The sequence below is a fragment of the Eretmochelys imbricata genome, chromosome 6 (genome assembly GCF_965152235.1).
Source record: "Eretmochelys imbricata isolate rEreImb1 chromosome 6, rEreImb1.hap1, whole genome shotgun sequence".
Classification (NCBI taxonomy): Eukaryota; Metazoa; Chordata; order Testudines; family Cheloniidae; genus Eretmochelys; species Eretmochelys imbricata.
This window is the reverse complement of record NC_135577.1, coordinates 66,193,646-66,210,724: the sequence shown is the minus strand read 5'-3', so window position 1 is coordinate 66,210,724 and position 17,079 is coordinate 66,193,646. Positions and strand designations below refer to the sequence as shown.

Below are 17,079 nucleotides of genomic sequence, written 5' to 3'. Positions count from 1 at the left end.
CCACCCTGCCACTACCCCCTCAGATCCTCATTACCTTTATTAAAACCGAGGCAAGGTATTCATTTAGGTGTTGGACTATGCCTAGATTATCTTTCATCTCCACTCCACCCTCAGTGCTTAGTGGTCCCCCTTCTTTCCATATTTCCTTTTTATTTAAATGGCTAAGTAATCTTTTATGATTGTTTTTAATTTCCTTTGGAAGTTCCAACTCTGCTTAGCTTTCGGCAGTTCTCACTTTTCTCCTATACTTTGGGACATACAAGAGGTAGCTTTCCTTGTTGATCCATTCCTTGTAGGCTTTCTGCTTTCTCTTAATAAGATGACTGGGATGCTTGTTCATCCAGTTTGGTCTGCAACCCTTCCCTATGAATTTTTTCCCCTTGCTTGGGATGCAGGCTTCAGACAGCGTCTGCAACTTCGACTTAAAGTAATTCCAAGCCTCCTTCACATTCAGATCCTTAAGTTCTTCAGTCCAGTCCACTTCCCTAACTACTTCCCTTAATTTTTTTTTAAAGTTTACCCTTTTGAAATCAAAGATCCTACTTGCAGACCTATTTTTGTTTATCCTTCCATTTAGTGTCAACTAAATTAGTTTATGATCACTTGATCCAAAGTTGTCCTTTATAGCCAGTTCTTCTGTGAGGTGCTTGTTGCTTACCAATACCAAATTTAAAATGGCGTCATCTCTTGTTGGTTTGGTGACTATTTGGTGGAGAAAACTTTCAGCCATCACATCGAGCAATATCTGGGCCCAACTGTTATTAGTAGCACTTGTCCTTCAATCTATATCTTAGAAATTAAAGCCTCCCATAATCACACAATTCCTACTAGTACTTATTTCATTAAAGATATTAGTTGTCTCTATCCATGTCCAAATAGGATCCTTTGGGGCTGCAGCATATCCCAAGCACTATCTCATTGGAGCCTCTGTTACTTTTCTTCCCCAAAGTGATTTTGGTCCCCAACAAATTCTGTCTTTCCATTCCATCTCTTCTAATTTCTTTATAGTCTGCCTTGTGATTAATATGCAATGCTACTCCACTGCCTATACCTTTTATTTCTGTCTTTCCTCAACAGCACATACCCTTCAGTACCTGTACTCCAGTCATGACTACTATTCCACCATGTTTCTGTTATCCCTGTTATATCTTGTTTCACTTCCTGCACCAGTAATTCTAGTTGCTCCATTTGGTTGCCTTATGTTGGAGCTAGGTTTTTTGTTTTGTTTTCTGTCTTATGATGCGCTAGATGGGAACATTTAATTTTTAGACTGCTTTGAAGTCAATTTAAACAAATTAATGTAGATGCTGATTTAGGCAGGAAAACAAGGGGGAGTTAACAGTTGGAAATTCTGAACAAATCCTTCAAAAATAAGCTGCCATGTCCCATGTCTTTCCCCTTCCCACTCTCTCAAATACCTGGAAAACAAGCTTCCAGGTTCAACTGTTTATTTTATTTTTACAGTCAGTATAGTGTTTGAAAGGTGCCTGGCTTACCTCTGTAGAGACTGAATAACAGATCAGACACATCATGACCAGCAGCAGAATAAGCTTCTCCCACATTGCCCTATCAAGGCGCCTCAACCCTGAGCTGCAGGGACAGCTTTGCAGGGGGAGAGTGGAGTTCAGTCTCTGTCACTTCACTCCTTGGCCTCCTTGCTGAGCGTGTGAACCAGGCCAGTAATGAACTCCAGCCATCTTTGGATTTGCTCCTCTAGTAGATAGAATAATTTCAGAACTCATATGTCATACTTGTAATCTATAGAATTCTCCTCTCTTTCCTCCCTGCAGGAGCTGCGCACATGGGAGGAGGAGCTGACCCGTGCTGCACTCCAGCAGAAGAACCACGAGGAGCTGCTGCGGCGGCGGGAGCAGGAGTTGGCAGAACGTGAGATTGACATCCTGGAAAGGGAGCTCAACATCATTATCCACCAGCTGTGCCAGGAGAAGCCTCAGGTGAAGAAGCGCATGGGCAAGTTCAAGAAAAACCGTCTTAAGTTGAAAGATGGCAATCGCATCAGCCTCCCTTCAGGTCAGTGATGCTGCAGTGCTGGGTTGTAGGGGGGTCCTCTTGTGCCAAATGAGTTTCTGTTAAATGTTGCTGCTTTGTGCCTGCAATCATAGAATGGTCACAAGATGTGCCTTAAGAAATCCTAGCCTCTTTGGCATCAAGAAATTAAAGGTCAGTGGTTGTAGGGAAAAACACAGGAAATGGTAGCAATAGGGTGCACTGTGACTAACATTGTCCAAAGGGTAAGGATATGAGTGAAGAGGAATGTTGAATGTTTGAGTGTTTGTAGCACGTATTACTAGTCTGCAGCTGGTATCAGGAAGTTCACTTTTAAAGCAAAATCTTAATTTTAACTATCAATGCAACATTTAGTTCAACAACACCCCAAATGCACACTTTCATTGAAGGTATTACCTGAAAATGGTGGAAGTGTCTATTCTGGAGTCGTCTTATTGTTAAATAAAGCTGATGTGGGTATGTTTGATATCAGAACAGCAACCATAGCCCGTTGCACTGCTGGTGTGGGAAATGACGTTGGGACTCTTGAGTCATGTTGGGTAGCTAAGGGAAGATTATGAAGACTACAGCACTCAACTTCTCAGCATTACTATTTAGCAAATAAATACAGAATTAGACTGTTGCTTCATTCCCTCAAGACTGGATGGAAAATGTCACTTGGTTGGTCAACAATTGGGAAAGTGGGTGGGAAAATGAGGATGGCTGTCGATGGAAGTGAGTCCATTGTGATAAGAGAGGGTACCGAATGTGCAAATTGCTTGGAGTTCCAAACTGGCAAGAAACAGAAAGCTGCGTGTGTTTGATTATATAATTCACCCAGAGTTGGCAGCCATGTTATAGATGGTTCTTAACATGTACTGCACTGTTAACCCTGTCTCTCAAGGGAGACTGAGAGTTGGGGAGAGTGGTGGTGGTAGATTATATTTTTAATAATAACCATCTTGTAAACATTTGTTTCATGAATTTTTGCTTGCCCCAGAAGTCTCTTTGGGAAATGAGATGAAAAGGTTTTTACCTAAAAAATTATGCAGGTACATATGGGTAGGAATGTCAGTCCCCAACTAGACACATTTATATGCTGCTCCTTTGCAGCTGTATGTCCAGATGCAAAGCACTAATCTTCAGGCTGCATTAGGGGTGTGTGCAAATTGGGAGTTTATGTGCCTGCAAAAATGCACTGAAACACTGGTGCCATTCTGCAAAGGTACGAGAAAGAATTAATAATCTTTGTTGTGTTTCATGAATGAGTATTTTAATTGTGACTGTTTTTTTTAACAGATTTCCAGCACAAGTTCACTGTGCAGGCATCTCCAACCATGGACAAAAGGAAAAGTTTGATCAGTAGTTGTTCCAGTCCTCCTGCAAGTCCTACCATTATTCCCAGACTCAGGGCCATACAGTGTAAGGAGCTTGCTATAGCATTGAACATGGGAAGAATATAATATGCCTAGCAGGCACTGCAGTGGGGATTTTTGGGTCTTGTTTAGGAAAAGACGGTGAAACTTCCTGAATGAAGCGTAACTGTGGGGAGTGGTGGTGGGGAATGTTCCTTCTCCCAGAAATTGAACCTCACTTGTTTGTGTTTCTGGGCACTTGCTGATTGATTGTACTGGAAGTATATTTCTCAGGGATACAGCCTGCTTGCTATAACTGAATTTATGGAATTTATATTTGCAAGTTCAGAATGTATTCTTGAGGTGGATCAGATGGATAGGCTGAAAGAGAAGTGTGTGGCAAAGGAATGGAAATTGTTTAGTAAAAACATTTCAAGAAAAATGAAAGCAATTGGTGTGGGAATGTGGCCCTGTCATAACAAGCAGCCGGGAAGTGGAGACCTTACAGGGGACACAAGTACATTTTGAAGAGCAATATGACGGTAGTGTTGTCTAGTGATTAGCGTGGGTCTCAGCATCTTGAGAGTTGGATTTCTATTCTCTTGTTGGCAGTTTTAGAAGAGAACCCAAGGATTAAATAGGCTATGAAGGCCTCTCTGGGTGCTTTTTCCGGCTCAGGGTTGAGGCATGATGAGGGAGGATTTCATAGCCTTTGCCTTTTCCATACCCCTTTTGGATTTGTGTTTTATTCCCTGCTTTGCCACAGATTTCCAGTGTGACCCCTAGGCAAGCTACTTAACCTCTGTGCCAGTTTCTCCATCTCTAAAATAAGGATTAAAACAAATCTATCTGTATCATGTGAGTGTTGTGTGGCTAAATCGTTTGATGTTGGTGAGCACTTCACGCTCTTCAGGTAGTTGGTTAAGTGGTGTTAATACATTTCCTTCAGGGTCTGTAGCATTGTGCCTTACTTCTGTTTTCACCAGTGCTGAAGAGTGGTACATTGCCACTCAGGAGGTGCAGGCAGCATTTTGTGTTTTTCCTGCCCCACATGCCCATCCTTTCCCTCCCTCCCCCTTATTGGTTTCCATAGTGACACCTGGAGAAAGCAGCAAAGCCTGGGGCTGCAACTCAGTTCTACAGAAGGAGGAAGAAGAGGAGGAAGAGAAGAGAAGCCAGAAGAAGAAAGGGCGTACCTGGGGACCAAGTTCTCTTTGTCATAGGGAGACAGCTGCAGGAGAAGATGGGTAAGAACAAACAGGACTGGGTCCAGGGGGAAGTGTGAATGGCCAAAGTTTTCTGAACTTTAAAGCTGCTTATGAGCACTTGGTTCTCAGAAGGGCTGCCTGGTAAAACTCCAGGTCTGTCCTGCAGAGCTGCCACACTTTTCGGCTGAAATAATTATTTATCCATAGTCTCATAGACATTAGAGATAGAAGAAAGAGGTAAAGTCACATCTAATCCATCCTCAGAGGTCCAGTGCAGGATTGTTATTTTCAGTGTGCTTTCCAGAACTTTATCCAGTGTAGTTTTAAAGTGGTGGGACTTCTTCGATTTTGCTTCGGAGACTATTGCACAGCTAATAACTCTCAGATATTAGGTGTCGTTTCCTGATATTCAGTCTAAATTTTCTGTAACTCGATATCCTCCAGCTTCTAATTATACCCCCTTTGGACTACCCTGAAATATTCTTCTCCATCCTTCATATTTACACCCTTCAAATACGTATTTTCCTTCTCATGTGTAGTATTATTTAACTGGGACTGGAGAAGCCAGATAGGTATTTTTTCAACCTTTTTAAAAAGTATGTGTATACTTGTAGAGATGTTGTGCCAAGTCTGCTGCTGTTGATTTCTACTCTGTGGTTCCAGTCTTACCTGAAGACAGTATACCAGGATTCAAACCTCAGCATTTTTGTGATGCTGCTTAAAAGATTAGTATTTATTTTTAATGATATGATTAAAAAAAATTTGAGGTGACTGGATGCCTCATAGGTTTGAAGGTTGGATAAAGAACCTTTCACCCCTAGGTTGCTAGTCTGATAGCTGGTCAGTAGCCTATCTGAAATGAGTCTGGTGTTTGTCAGTTTGCCAAATTCCTGGAAGACAAGTGTCCATATAATAAACCTGCCCACCAAAATTGGCATTGATTGCCCTCCTCAGAAAAGCCAAGGATTGAATGGTCCATGGAAATTACATTACAATCTCCCTTAAACGGTGGTCTTTCTAGCCCAGGCTTTTGAGGCATATTAGCAGGACAGTGTGGAGAGAGCTTGCATGGCCACTGCTCAGGCTGTGTCTGTTCTGTAGATAACTCTTGAGAATTAATTCCTTTATTTATCACATAGTCCCATGCCTTTCACCAGCATTAAATTTAAAAGGGGGAGGAAAAAATGTTGATGGTAGAAAAATACTTCTGCCTTGAAGTCCAGAAGCCTTTTGTTGGAACTCTGAGAGAAAGCCTCTTCATCTCTTCCACTTCTTCCCCTGCAAAACAACAGCTGGAAAGGGTGAAGCATCTATTGTGCACAGGGAGCTAGGAGGATGGGATTTGCCAGTTTGCTAAGAGTGGCTGAAATTAACTTAATCCTGTTCCCTGCAAAACTGAGATGCTATCTCTGTGATTGACTTTTTGTCTCTTACAGATGAACTCAGTAAGGTCACAGCATCATACAGAGCAGCATCTGGAACATGGCGACTATTTTGCTGAATGGGCAATGCAGTGAATATATGATGAGCCCTTGCTGCTGATTTAAATCATGCCAGACTGAGAGGCTGTTCAATGCAAACAGAGCTGCAATAAGATGCAGTCACTCTGAGGCACACTACCCATTTTTATTTTCTTTTTGGTTAGTTAAAGGTAAATTTTAAGGCTCACTCACTTAAGTGCCAGACATGGGTGAAAAATCCCCTTGCAAGCTTTTCCCACAGAGCTGTGCCAGTGCTCTTTAATCCTGGCTAGCAACATTCTTGTCATTTTAGTTGCCTACATAGCTCTCTGCCAAGTCATCTTGAATCCTTATCTCCTTTATCCTTTGCCATGTCTTTTCCAACAGGGATTTAAAAAAAACAACCACATAAGTTACAGTAAGTTGATAAATTGGAGAGGGATCAGGGAAGAGCCACGAGAATGATTAAAGGATTAAAAGACCTGTATTATAGTGATGGACTTGAGGAGCTCAATCTGTTTAGCTTAACAAAGAGAAGGTTATGGGATGACTTGAGTTCAATAGAAGTACTTACGTGGTGAACAAATATTTGATAACGAGCTCTTCAATTTATCAGCGAAAGATATAACACAATCCAATGGCTGGAAGTTGAAACTAGGCAAATTCAGAGTGTGTGGGGAGAAGCATAAATTTTTAACAGTGAGAGTGGTTAACCATTGGAAAATTTACTAAGGGTTGTGGTGGATTCTCAGTCACTGGCAACTTTTAAATCAAGATTGGATGGTTTTCTAAGATATCCTCTAGGAATTTTTTCAAACAAGTTCTGTGGGCTTTGTTATACCAAAGGTCAGACTAGATCAGTGGTTCTTAAACTTATTTGATTGGGCCCCCGTTCTGTGTATCTGTAATCCTTTACACTCTTCCCTCCTCTCCCCCCCCATACATATACTGCCATCCAGCTCTGAAGAGAGTGGAGAGCAGCGGCTGCTCACTGGTGCTCAGCTCTGAAGGCAGCACTACGCAAGCAGCAGCAGAGAAGTAAGGATGGCAATGTAAAAAGTGATATTCGTCCGTATCACTTTTCACAGCAGACTTAGCGCATCATTGCCACCCTTACTTCTGTGCTGCTGCTGCCACCCCAGGGCTGACAGCTGGAGCCCCGGTGCCTCCAGGTGAGGGATTGGGTGTGGGGAGGAAGGAGAGCCCAGGCTGCCTCCCTGTGAGATATTGGTGAGGGGAGAGCCCAAGGCTGGGCTGCTTCCCAGTCAGAGATTGAGGGAGGGGGAAGGAGAGCCTGAGCCTGGGTGGTGGGGCTCTGGCTGTACCTTTTATCCCCACCTCCTGGGTGTGCACATCCCTTTTACACGAGCCTCAGCTACCTGGGGCTGATAGCCAGAGCTCTTAAAAAAAACAAAAACATTTTGATTATTTTTATCCTTTTTAAAGTTTGTCGATGAACTGCAGAGATATGCATTTCTGATAACAGGCTGATATGCTGAACTGGCAGAGACTGATTAAGGTTGAACATAACTTGGAACAGTGCCATGACATTTACATTGTGACTTTGTGATATTTACTTTAGGGTGTCTGATGGAAACCCTTAGACTCCTAATTCTGAGCTCCACTACCCCTAGTAATGCTCAAGTCAGCTGATAGAGTGATCTGGCCTCAGCCTGCTGTTGTGACATGGGAGATTTTTGTTCTGCCTAGGGATAGACACTTTCAGCTTTTTCACACAAGCAGTTGGGTTGTCAGTGTTTATGTGATTTTAATGTTCTGTTGGACTGAAGGTGACATTTATGGATTTATGGTAGCTTGTCATAAATATAAAGGGAAGGGTAAACCCCTTTAAAATCGCTCCTGGCCAGAGGAAAAATCCTCTCACCTGTAAAGGGTTAAGAAGCTAGGATAACCTCGCTGGCACCTGACCAAAATGACCAATGAGGAGACAAGATACTTTCAAAAGCTGAGGGGAGGAAAAAACAAAGGGTCTGTCTGTGTGATGCTTTTGCCAGGGACAGAACAGGAATGGAGTCTTAGAACTTAGTAAGTAATCTAGCTAGATAGGCATTAGATTATGATTTCTTTAAATGGCTGAGAAATTAAGCTGTGCTGAATAGAATGGATATTCCTGTCTGTGTGTCTTTTTGTAACTTAAGGTTTTGCCTAGAGGGATTCTCTATGTTTTGAATCTAATTACCCGGTAAGGTATTTATCATCCTGATTTTACAGAGGTGATTCTTTTTTACTTTTTACTTCTATTAAAATCCTTCTTTTCAGAAACTGAATGCTTTTTCATTGTTCTTAAGATCCAAGGGTTTGGGTCTGTGGTCACCTAGGCAAATTGGTGAGGATTTTACCAAACCTTCCCCAGGAAGTGGGGTGCAAGGGTTGGGAGGATTTTGGGGGGAAAGACGTTTCCAAACAATGCTTTCCTAGTAAACCCAGATAAACATTCGGTGGTGGCAGTGGAAGTCCAAGGGCAAAGGCTAAAATAGTTTGTACCTTGGGGAAGTTTTAACCTAAGCTGGTAAAAGTAAGCTTAGGAGGTTTTCATGCAGGTCCCCACTTCTGTACCCTAGAGTTCAGAATGGGGGAGGAACCTTGACATAGCTATTGGTCCTTGAGCTGTGATCCCTTTCAGATCTCGCCAGCTAAGCAGGACATAATCTGATCAATACATAGATGAGGGACTTTCAAAGAAAACCCATTTGCTGCAAAAAGTGGTGTTTGAAATTCAGTAGCAGACACACTTTTCTCTGAGTCAGTACTGTACCAATGCCCCATCATGGTGTTTAAAGGACAGTGTACTGCTGAAGACTCTCTCTTTCAGATTAGACATTATTAAGGATCCCATTACACATTTGGCAATTTACTGACCAAATGACATCTAATCAACACTCAGGCTAAAGAAGGAGCTTGTAGGAATTCCCAAGGAGAGGGATAATGGGTTTTCTAGTGGGAAGGGAAGACAAATGTAGTTACTACTTTCTCATAACATAAATATATGAATACCCGATCAACTTTCCCACCCAAATAGGCTACTGAAAAAATCTAAACCTAGCCAAAAAAAAAAAAATAAATAAAATAAAAAAGGGTGCCAAGGTGGGGGGCGGGGGAGAAGTAGGTAGTTTAGCTGCTAGTGCTGTCAGCTAGTACTGTTCCAGAGATGATGTGCTTTAGCAAGTGGAATTTATATGTTGAACTGCTTTCAAGCGCACCCTAGTGGCATGTATGTTGTGCAGCAGTCTCCTTGTCAGGCCTGCAGGGACTGTGGGTAGCAATGTTTGTAATTTGGATGGGAGTGATATGTAAGAATGAGGTGAAAATAATAATTAGTCAACTTCAGCAAAGTCTTGGAATTATTCTGATCACTCCTAGTCTTCATATTCAAAGTAAGGCTCACTTTCAGTGCCAATGAATCTTCGACCTCTGCTTTTTTATGAAGGAAGCTGTGTCTAGAAGGAGGCATAGAGAAGCAGAAGAAGTTGATGTGTCGTGCTGTGCCACAAAGGGCAGCCCAGAACACCCCTGTAATCTTCAGGGATATCAGGACGAAGGTGAAGGCTAGACTGACAATAGTTGTGCATTATTCACTGTTTTGCTGTTTACTGTCTGTATACATTGAGAACCTAGTACATACCCTTCCAACTCCATGGAGAAAGACTCCATACTAATCGTCTTATCAAAGGCCTTGGCATTTACCCTTGAGGTGAGCACATTGCCCCCTCTTCTTTTTGCTTACATTCACCATCTATACATTCCTTAATGTCTCCTTTTCTGTGTTTATTTGTCCAGGTATATATAGGTGGGATGCTTAAATGTAACTAAAGCTACCAGGTTATTTTATCACATAGTTACAGCACATCTTGGGATGAATAAATTGTGACATAGAATTTTGTCCTTGTAAAGGTCACCCCATCAATCACACTCTTGTTGCTAAGTCACATGGACGCCTTCCATTGGGGCATAAGATCAACATTGCGCTGACTGGATTCAAACACATGGCAGGATATTGCACAAACTTTAGTGGGAGTGATTAATGTGGAAGAATGATAATATCTCAAGACAGATGAGAACAGAACGCTTTTAATGTAATCTAAAATTATGCCCCTAAGTTGAAAATAATATTTGTGGTTCCAGGGTAATACAAATATAACAGTCATCAGCCAACTGATCATGTGCAAAATCAAGTGTAGACTTTGCAACCTTGCTGCAAAAAGATAGTCCTCTGTCCAGTGAGCTATAGGAGCACCTTAATTAAAGAGTAAAGGAAATCAGTACCCACAAAGTGGAATCTGTAATAATAATACTCTGAGATCCAGATCATAGGTGAAAGGCACTAAAAAGTGCAGAGTGCCTCCAGTAATGAATTAAACTTCATGAGAACCCTGGGAGGAGGTCAGTATCATTCACATTTTATAGATTTGTGAAACAAAGCACAGGAGAATTTTATGACTTCCCCAAGATCACACAAGTCAACAACACAGCTAGGAATATAACCCAGATCTCCTGATTTGCACTCTCATTCTCTGACCACTAAACATGCTCTTTCCCAGCCCATTGAGGTAATTTGTACACATCCATAGTACAGCGAGATTCTGACATTGACTTATCGGCATGGTTAGATCTCCTCTCTCTCAGCTTCTGACTCTCTTAGCTGGGTCTTACACTTCACAGCTTAGGTGAAGAGCTATAACTTCAGGAGTTTGAAGGAAGTCATTTCAAATCTGCCAGATATTACAAGACAATGAATGGGTGCTGATATCCTTGCTGATCGCTGATGTGCCAAAAAGTTGCACCACTGAAAGTTCTGACATTCGCAGTGGCTTGACAGTGGCCCCAGGAAGTAAACAATGTGATGGTAACACACTTGTGTGGATGGAAAGTAAGGATCCATCTGGGCCACAAAAAGTTCAGCTGCAGATCCTAACTCCTCTAAAGTTTGAGTTTGGATTAGAGCTTTTAGTTCTGGCCCATATTTAGAAGAAAATTAATGATACAATGATATGGCTGCATTGACTGTTGTGTCTAAAATAAAGTCATTCCAAGGTGTACTGGTGTTACACGTTTGACTATTACCACTGTTAACTGGTTGCTCTAAAATTGTTTTTTGGACAGGGTTAGATATACAAGGCATGACCTTGGCACATCCCATTCCCTGCAATGATTTTCAGCTTTCATTATTGCTTGTGTTTTATGCTGAAATATTCTTGGAGATTAATTTTCTTTGCTCACGATATATTGTTGCACCTGCCTTAAGATGGGAGTTGCAACATTTTGGTAAAAGAACTGAGTTTTGCTTAGTTTCTGTACCTTCTATAATTGCCTCTGCATGTTCTGCTAAAATGGTATTTTGTAAAGTTCTGGACCCACACACATCATTGACTCTCAGCAGACATCCCTGTGCTTGCCACATTATAGTCCAGTAGGAGAGATGCTTTTTCGTTTTTTTCTTTAGTGGTGGAAACGTCATTGTTGCAAAATGTCTTACTGGGTGGGTGAGATTCTGTGGCCTGCGTTGTGCAGGAGGTCAGACTAGATGGTCATAATGGTCCCTTCTGACCTTAAAGTCTATGAGTCTATGAGATTAATTGGCCCGGGCTTGCAGTCCTAAACACAATAGTACTATTTGGAAATGTAGGGGGGAAGAGTCATAAGAATGGCCATACTAGGTCAGACCAATGGTCCATCTAGCTTAGTATCCTGTCTTCTGACAGTGACTGGTGGCAGATGCTTCAGAGGGAGTGTACAGAACAGAACCAATTCATCAAGTTGCCCAGTCTCAGGTTCTAGCAGTCAGAGGTTCAGGGATGCCCAGAGCATGAGGATGCATCCCTGATTATCTTCGGTTCATCAATGGCTATTAGCCATCCTCTATTAACTTATTTAATTCTTTTTTGAACTCAGTTATATTAGTCTTGTGTAATACATATTTTTCCCTTGTCTTTTCCTCCTCCAGCCTGAAGTCTCTGTTAGATGGATATAAACAATGGTCATCTAGTACTCCAAACCTAGGGAGGGTCCAGAGAACTACTCCTGCCTTGCCGGGATTCACCAGCCTAGCAGAGATGGGTAAGGGCAGACCACGTACTTCATTTCACACACGTGCACGCATCCCTGAGTGAGCAATTCTATTCATCCAAGGCATCTTACTCCAATGTCTTCACTTTGGTGGCTCACTATTTCACCTTAATTTCCCCAAGGAATGCCCTCTTTCTCATCGCTCCTTTTGGATTTTATCTGTGTGTTCATTCCCCTCCCATCTCTCCATGCTCAGTCTCTCTCACTCTGCAGCTCACCAGTTCTCACCTCTCAAAACAACTGTCCAGCTCTCTGTGGTAGCTCTGCACTCCTTAGAAACTTTGTGATCTTTCTTGTTAATAATGCTGTTGGGAAAGGATATTTGGGTGCTGGGATAGATCACACCTGCACTTATAGGAAGTACTATGGGAGTGGTTCTTGTTTCCTTCCCTATCTTTCTATTCATGCCCTTATCAGGTGTAAATCTGCTGCAACTGGGAGGGCTGTCAAGAGCTCTTTTCAGAAATGCTACTCTTGGTCAGCCAGTAGGGATCACAGCTGAACATGTGATTTATCTTTTCTTTACCTTTTCAGTGCTCCCAGCCTGCATCAGCTTTGAGTGCTGGATTCACACCCAAGGGCCAGCTTTTTTTTTTTTTTCCTAGATACGAAGGTCAGAAGGGACCATTATGATCATCTAGTCTGACCTCCTGCACAAGGCAGGCCACAGAATCTCACCCACCCACTCCTGTGAAAAACCTCTCACCTATGCCTGAGCTATTGAAGTCCTCAAATCGTGGTTTAAAGACTTCAAGGAGCAGAGAATCCTCCAGCAAGTGACCCATGCTACAGAGGAAGGCGAAAAACCTCCAGGGCCTCTTCCAGTCCGCCCTGGAGGAAAATTCCTTCCCGACCCCAAATATAGCGATCAGCTAAACCCTGAGCATATGGGCAAGATTCACCAGCCAGTCTTTTGTGCAGTCTTGGATTGCCTAGCTTGGACAGAAGAGCCTATTCACATTTGACTATGGTTAAACAGTTAGTGCTTAGATGAAGGCATTTCCTCCTTTGCATGCTTTGTGAAGGTTAATCCATTCATATTTGTAAGGTATATTTGTAATCCATTCATATTTGTGGTGATTCTCTGATGAAAATGTTATGCCAATGCAAAGTATGTTTCATTTGCTTTACAGAGGATGAAGACAGCGAGTGTCTTAATGGAGACAAAGTGCACCCTTCACCTGGGCGCACCCCATCGTACCTCTGCATCCCATTTCAGAAGAGCGGAGACTTGGATGGCCCACCCTGTGATGCCAATGAGGAGTCCACTCCCATGAATTCTGCTACAAGCACCCCTCAGCTCACGCCCACCAATAGCCTTAAGCGGGGTGGCTCCCAGCATAAGCGGTGGGAGGTTGCCTTGCTCGGTTGCGGGGCAGTGCTGGCTGCTGCAGGCCTGGGCTTTGATCTGTTGGAGGCAGGCAAGTGCCAGTTGCTGACCCAGGATGAGCTGGATCCACCCAAGGAGGAGAAGAAGAAGCGCGACAGTATTTTCCAGCGGGCTGGGCGACCACGCAGAAGCACCAGCCCACCTTCCCGGAAGCTCTTCAAGAAAGAGGACCCCTTGTTGCTGCTGAGCGAGCCATCCACCTCACTGACCCTCCTTTCCCTGTCTTCCATTTCTGAATGTAACTCCACCCGCTCCCTGCTGCGCTCAGACAGTGATGAGATTGTGGTGTATGAGATGCCCGTCAGCCCTGTGACAGTCAAGGCTCCTTTGCCAGTAGTTACCAACCCGCTGGTTAATGTACGCATTGAGAGGTTCAAGCAGGATCCCAACCAATCCCTGACTCCCACACATGTGACTCTCTCTTCCCATGCCCAGCAAAGGGGGCACAGGCGAACTCCTTCTGATGGAGCCATCAAAGTGGCTGAACTGGTTGCTAATGGGTGCTCTCCCAGTAGCTGTCTAACTGGTGCACTGGGCACAGGTAAGTTTCCCCTCCTCCTCTTTCTCAGCCTTCAGAATGAAGGCCAGACAATTGGTGCAGTGGTTCTCCTATTCCTCCCTCTTGTGCCTTTGTTCATTAAGAGAGTAAGTACTCTGTGTTTATATAGTGCCTAGCACAATGGTCTGTGGCAAAGGCTCTGAGGCATTACCTTTATGCTAATAATAAATAAAATAATACTCTAATCCAGCGGTTCTCAAACTGTGGGTCGGGACCGCATTTTAATGGGGTCGCCAGGGCTGGCTTAGACTTGCTGGGGCACAGGGCTGAAGCCAAAGCCCCACTGCCCAGGGCCAAAGCTGAAACCCGAGGGTTTCAGCCCTGGGTGCCGGGGCTCAGGTTACAGACCCCTTGTCTAGGGCTGAACCCCTGGGGCTTTGGCTTTGGCCCCCCACCTGGGGCAGCGGAGCTCAGGTGGACTCAGGCTTTGGTTCCCCCTCCTGGGGTTGTGTGTTGTTTTTTGTTGTCAGAAGGGGGTTGAAGTGCAATGAAGTTTGAGAACCCCTGCTCTAATCAGTTGGGGCCTGGTGTCACCACTGATTCACTGTGCAACTTCGGGCAACTCACATAACCTCTCTGTCTCTGTTTCCTCATCAAGGGGTATTATGAGGCTTACTACATTAGTTTCTTAGACAGAAGGCACTATCCAAATATAATGTCATTTCTGTTGTTCATTCCTGAGGATTCCACTTTCAGCCTTTGTCCTTCCTTAAGTCCCTCCTATGCTTTCAAGGCAACGTCTACTCTGAAAGCCAACAAAAAAAGGACGTGAGGTCTTTTGGACTGAGCCAGTGCCACTTTCTGTTCATTGGCCGGAGAGTTCCTGTTGGGGAGTACAAGGTGTTCTCTGCCTCCAAACGTTTACCTGGGACTGAGTCTCCACAACATCCCAAATTCCTTACCAGTATGGGGGGGAACACTGTAATTGTTCTCTGATCTAAGTGGCTGTAGCTATTTAGGCCACTGTCCTGTCAGGCTGCAGTTGTTCTATTGTATCAGGGTCTGTACTGAGATACAAGTTAACATAGTCATTTATGCTCATAAAAATAGCTTCAGTGAAAACTTCATTTACTGAACAATAAATTCTGCTTTGGAATTCTTCGCCACATACAAATTCCTATGATGAGATATTGTGCTTATTATGTATATTCTATTAAAATACATTTAATGAACATTAAGATGCTAGAGTAAAGTATCCCAGAGCCACTGAGTGAAAAGATTAAGGTTTCCTACATGAGCTTTAAGTGATCTGATTTTATAGCATTGGAGCAGCTGTATCTCACTAGTGTGTCCAGAACAGCCCAGGAGCCGGTGGACAGTCCCTCATCTCAAATCAGTACAACGGGGGCATAGACTTCTTTGTTTTTTGGAGAACTATATTTGTCCCTTTTTAATAATTTGTCCACACAGGAACTTCTATTCTGAACTCAATGTTTCCTGTATTTATTAATGCAATGCAAACATTTTCTGGCGGAAAGGATCAAAACTCCCAGTGGTCTACCTCACATATAGTGTTTCAGATGAAAACTAGGGGGGTTCTGAATTTTGAATATATAATTTTATTTTTGCACATGCCTTTAGTGTATCTGGGCAGTAAGGTCAGATAGATGCCTTAAATAGCTCCAACTTAATTGATAGGTCTTCTCTCTCTCTCTCCCTCTCCTTCTCTTTTTTTTGGATAGGTGTATTAAAAACTCCCAGCCCAAGTCGAGATCCAAATGAGGTCCCTCGCCTGCCAGACCCCAACCTTGTCTTTCCTCCAACTCCAAGACGCTGGAATGCACATCAGGACTCCACACTGGAAAGACCTAAGACCTTGGAGTTTTTGCCGAGGCCACGCCCTTCAGCCAACCGGCAGCGGCTTGATCCCTGGTGGTTTGTGTCGCCCAGCCAAGCCAGGGGTGAATCCTCTGCCAACAGTTCAAGTACTGACACCCCAAGCAATCTGGACTCCTGCTTTGCTAGTAGCAGCAGCACTGTAGAGGAGAGGCCAGGACTTTCTGCTCTGCTTCCTTTCCAGGTGGGTGTTCCTGTAGTGGAGCAGATGCTATTGGACATAGATGTTGAGGGTCAGAGCCAGGACAGCACGGTTCCACTATGCAGAACTGAACTTAAAACAACCAAACCTGCAGCGTATGAACTGAAACAAGAGTTCTGGTCTTAGCATGAAATCCGTTAGGGGGCGGTAAGCCGCTTTAGAGTCAATCATACTACTTGCACTAAGAATGCACTTTGAAGATGGATAAAATGGAGGGATGCTACTGAGATCATATAATGGTGCTGCCTCTACTGAAAATATGTTGTCTGACTGCCTGATTTTTGTCTGCAGTTGGATGTAACTGCGCGACTGAAAGCTGCTGACTTTTGCTGTGGGGATTTTATGTAGTCTTCCTTATCTTGTCTTTGCAGTTTGAAACTGCAATAAGCAAAAATGATCGTATCAAAGTCTCTGGTTTTGACCTCACAGAGCTTGACAAATGTTGTATATTGGTATATATCCCAGTATTAACCTTGATCCTGAGATCCCAAGTATTACACTATATCAGGTACCGGTGTTTGGTATTTTCCCAAGGCTGTCCAAGTGGGAGAAATGGCAAATATTTGGAGATTTGCTCCACTGAATGCCATTCTTATGGCAGGGTTGGTCTGGTATCTACCCGCTACCCTGGCAGAAGCACCTGGCCCACATATGTTTGGATTTTATGGGCTCTAATAAATTTCTTTGTTAAATGCTCCTCAGATGCAGTTTTCATCTGGAATTCTGACACATTCCATCTAATCAAATCTATCATATATATATATATATATATATATATATATATATATATATATATATATATATATATATATATAATATAATGTAGTCCCTTTGTGTGAGTGGACCTGTAGCTAGAACAGTAATTCACTCTTTCTGTTGAGTTCTGTGTGACCTCAAATGCAAGCTCTCCACACTGATGTTGTATAACAAAGCCAACAGCATTAGGAATCAGACAGGTATATTTGTCTTGCAGAAAGA

General features: G+C 43.1%; 1 protein-coding gene across 1 annotated transcript in view; it reads left to right on the top strand.

Annotated features, from left to right (window-relative positions):
- MAP3K9 (mitogen-activated protein kinase kinase kinase 9) overlaps positions 1–16,761 on the top strand; it is a 70,511-nt gene extending 53,750 nt beyond the window's left edge. The window contains exons 5-10 of the mRNA XM_077820254.1: positions 1,791–2,031; positions 3,307–3,429; positions 4,456–4,609; positions 11,993–12,105; positions 13,248–14,045; positions 15,746–16,761. Of these exons, the coding sequence (XP_077676380.1) occupies positions 1,791–2,031; positions 3,307–3,429; positions 4,456–4,609; positions 11,993–12,105; positions 13,248–14,045; positions 15,746–16,227 (1,911 nt within the window). The 3' untranslated portion in view covers positions 16,228–16,761. The remainder of the gene's footprint in view (positions 1–1,790; positions 2,032–3,306; positions 3,430–4,455; positions 4,610–11,992; positions 12,106–13,247; positions 14,046–15,745) is intronic.
- Positions 16,762–17,079: the final 318 nt, after the last annotated feature.